Below are 3,684 nucleotides of genomic sequence, written 5' to 3' on the forward strand. Positions count from 1 at the left end.
GGCCTCTCTCTACGGAATCACGCCAATTTCCAATAAGTTTTTATTGATTTCAGAGAGGAAGGGGGAGTGAGAGAGAGAGAAACATCAACGATTAGAGAGAATCATGGACCGGCTGCCTCCTGCACGGCCCGCACTGGGGATGGAGCCCACAACCTGGGCCTGTGCCCTGACCTGGAATCAAACCATGACCTCCTGGGGCATAGGTCGATGCAGAACCACTGAGTCGTCCACTTTCTCTTTCCATTCCTTCAGAAAGACTCCCTGTTACCATCCCTCTCCTACCCCAGGCAGCGGCTGCTCTGGGAGTGAGTGAGTCACACATTCAGAAAGGCGAAAGCAAAAGGGAGATGAAATACACTTGGTGACCCAAGGCCCTAAGTCAGTGGTTCTCAACCTTGGCTGCACATGAGAATCACCTGGGAATCTCTTTAAAATCCTGATTTCTGGGCCTCATCCTGTGGGAATTCTGTTTCTTTGTTATGGGGTGGGGCCGCAACATTAGTAACCAAGAAACAGAATTTCCGGAGGAGGAGGCCCAAAAATCAGGATTTTACAAAGACTCCCAGGTGATTCTAACGTGCAGCCGAGGTTGAGAACCACTGCCCTCAGTCCTGCCCAGACCCACTGCCGGAGTCTGAAAACCAGGCGTCAGAAAATGGCACCGTGTGTGCCTTTCCTTGCTTACTCACCGAGCACCTGGCTGCCCTCCTAGCCCGTCCCACGCCCCAGGCCCGGGGACTCACAGTGAGCAAAGCAGGCAGGGCCCTGGCCTCCGTTCAGTGCTGGGAATTGAACGCGGAACAGACAGTGATTGACAACTGAACAGTAAATCAAATTAAACAGTGAACAATTGACAATCAAACAGTGAACAAACAGTGAATGTACAATTACAAACCGGGATAAGAGAAGAAGCATGGTTTGTTTTTTTATAATCCTCCTTTGAGGATTTTTTAAAATTTATTTTATTTATCATTATTATTAAAAAACATTTGTATTGATTTCAGAGAGGAAGGGAGAGGGAGAGAGAGATCAATGATGAGAGAGAATCATGGACCGGCTGCCTCCTGCACGCCCCACACGGGGGATCGAGCCTGCGACCCGGGCCTGTGCCCTGACCAGGAATAGAACCGGCGACCTTTCGGTGCACAGGACGATGCCCAACCACCTGAGCCACCCGCCAGGGCAGAAGCGGCATAGTTCTGTGGGCAGACTTGGTATATGAAAGGAGACTGGCCTGGCCCATGGGGGTGGGGTGGGGAGTGGGGAGTTGGAGAAGGGGTTCCCCAAGTGAAGTCGGGCTGGGGCAGTGAAGGATGTTAAAAAGTAGGGAGCCGAGCCCGATTGGCATGACTCAGTGGGTGAGCATCGACCTATGAGCCAGGAGGTCACAGTTCAACCCCCGGCATGTGCCCTGACGAGGAATTGAACTGTTTCATAGGTCGATCCCCAGTAGGGGGCATGCAGGAGGCAGCTGAGCCATGATTCTCTCTCATCAATGATGTTTCTATCTCCCTATCCCTCTCCCTTCCTCTCTGAAATCAATAAAAACATATTTTAAAAAATAAAGATAGGGAGCCAAGTCCATCCCAGGCAGAGGGAAGAGCAGGGCCCAACCCCGTGCCCGCCCCGCATGCTCCCTGCAGGGGGCCGGCCTCCTCTCCTGCCCGCGTGGGGCTGGGTCTAAGCCGCTCCTACCTGTTGCTTTTTCAGAGTCTCTGGTTTTGGAAAACGAAGAATCGGCAGGACAACTGAAAATGCCCAGGAGGAAGATATGCTGGGTCCCCAGCTCTTCCGGCGGCGGGGTCGTGAATCTCGGCTTCGATGTGGGCGACGGCATGGTCTCGGGACTTAGCTACGTGAGTCCATCTCCTTCGCATCAAGGCCCCAGGGAGCTGCGGGGGAGGGTCTTCCCCATGGTCACCAATTATTAGCTCAAGGAATGCTGTCCCATATTTATTCAACCTTGACTTTTGCAAATGCACCTCATGCTTCTGTAATTAGATGAATCATAACCCTTGGTCATGGCACGCCTTCATGGCTCATGCATGTGTATGTATTCTCTATTACCTATTCATCTATGTGCGCACTTACAATAACACTAGAGGCCTGGTGCGTGGGGTCCCTTGGCCTGGCCTATGCCCTCTCACTATCCTGGACCCCCTGGGGGATGTCAGAGAGTCGGCTTCAGTCCAATCCCCACATGCCAGGCCGAGGGACCCTACCGTGCACCGGGTTGAATGAATGAATGAATGAATCCGTGCATGAATCTGTGCACGGGGCCTCTAGTTGGTATATAAGATCTTTGGTTAATCTCTTCCTGCTCTCCCCTTCCCCCCTTCCCTCTGAGACTCATCAGTCTGTTCCATGTTTCCATGCCTGTGGTTTCCGCTCCTGCATTGAGCATCTGCCCCCTGGTGGTCAGTGCGCATCATAGCTGCTGGTCGAACGGTCGCTTAGGCTTTTATATATAGAGACTGGGTGCCTCTGGACCCATTGCTAACACACCAGCTTGGACCTTGACAATCACATTCAGCTGTTGGTCTCCTCGCCCCAAGTCCCTCGCCCTGAAGGCACCACAGTCTGGAACCTTTTCCCCATCGATCCTTTCATTTGTTTGTTTGTTGATTTATTTACACTGAGATGTAATGGACCATATGTTAGTCTCAGGTGCACAGCATACCACTCGGTATTTGTATATGTTGTGAAATGATCACCACAATAGGTCTGGGGAACATTCGTCACCACACAGAGCAACACCTTTCTTTTCCGTATGATGAGACGTTTTAAGATCTCCTCTTGCAGTAACGATCAAACATATAACCCGGCGTGACTGAGCTGTGGCTGCTGTCCCAGCACTCTTTTACTTTGTAACTGGAAGGTTGTACCTTTTGACCTTCACCCATTTGCCCACCCACCCACCCACCTTGCCTCCGGCAACCACCCATCTCTTTTCTGTGTCTATGAGCTCCCTTTTCTTTTTTAAAAGATTCCACATGTTGCCCTGGCTGGTTTGCTCAGTGGCTAGAGCATCAGCCCTTAGACCAAAGGATCATGAGTTCAAATCCCAGTCAAGGGCATGTACCCAGGTTCCAAGTTCATCCCCACCCCTATCCGGGCCCCAGTGAGAGGCAACCCATTGATGTGTCTCTCTCACATCGATGTTTCTCTCTCTCTCCTTCTCTCCTCCCTCCCTGCTGCTCTCTAAAGGTCAATGGGAAATATTCTGGGGTGAGGATGGGAAAGGTTCCACATGCCAGTGAGGACGGGGTACTTGTCTTTCTCTGTCTGACTCCAGAGCTGCGAGGAAGCTGATGTGGAAGGATCCGTCCTCCTTGGACCTAATGCCCGCTCTGGTGGAATTTATGGGTCTGAAACGGACGCTCTTTTGTTTTTTCTTTCCCAAGAGAACATACACCCCTGAAGACGGTTACCCACAAATCCAGGAGCCTGAGCCGCCTGGGAGCGCAGCTGCCCCGCCTCGGGGGAAGCATGACACCTGGAAGATGTTGCTGCCCTTCCGCCCCAAGCCCAAGTGAGTCCTGCAGGGGCAGAGGGGCGGAACCCACCCGGCACGAAGGGCAACGAAGGGCAGCTTCACCGTGGACACTTCTGCAGTTTCCCACAGAATGGACACACCGCATTGCTTTTCTTTCTTCTAAATATGTTGTTATTGATTTCAGAGAG

At 52.0% G+C, this 3,684-nt stretch overlaps 1 protein-coding gene across 1 annotated transcript in view; it reads left to right on the plus strand.

Moving 5' to 3' along the window:
• The window catches only part of LOC102773250 (ATP-binding cassette sub-family C member 11), a 39,828-nt gene that overhangs the window by 6,107 nt on the left and 30,037 nt on the right, over nucleotides 1-3,684 (plus strand). Inside the window, exons 2-3 of the mRNA XM_015564694.1 lie at nucleotides 1,711-1,856; nucleotides 3,405-3,532. Coding sequence (XP_015420180.1) covers nucleotides 1,711-1,856; nucleotides 3,405-3,532 — 274 coding nt within the window. The remainder of the gene's footprint in view (nucleotides 1-1,710; nucleotides 1,857-3,404; nucleotides 3,533-3,684) is intronic.

Source organism: Myotis davidii, unplaced genomic scaffold (assembly GCF_000327345.1).
Source record: "Myotis davidii unplaced genomic scaffold, ASM32734v1 scaffold181, whole genome shotgun sequence".
NCBI lineage: Eukaryota > Metazoa > Chordata > Mammalia > Chiroptera > Vespertilionidae > Myotis > Myotis davidii.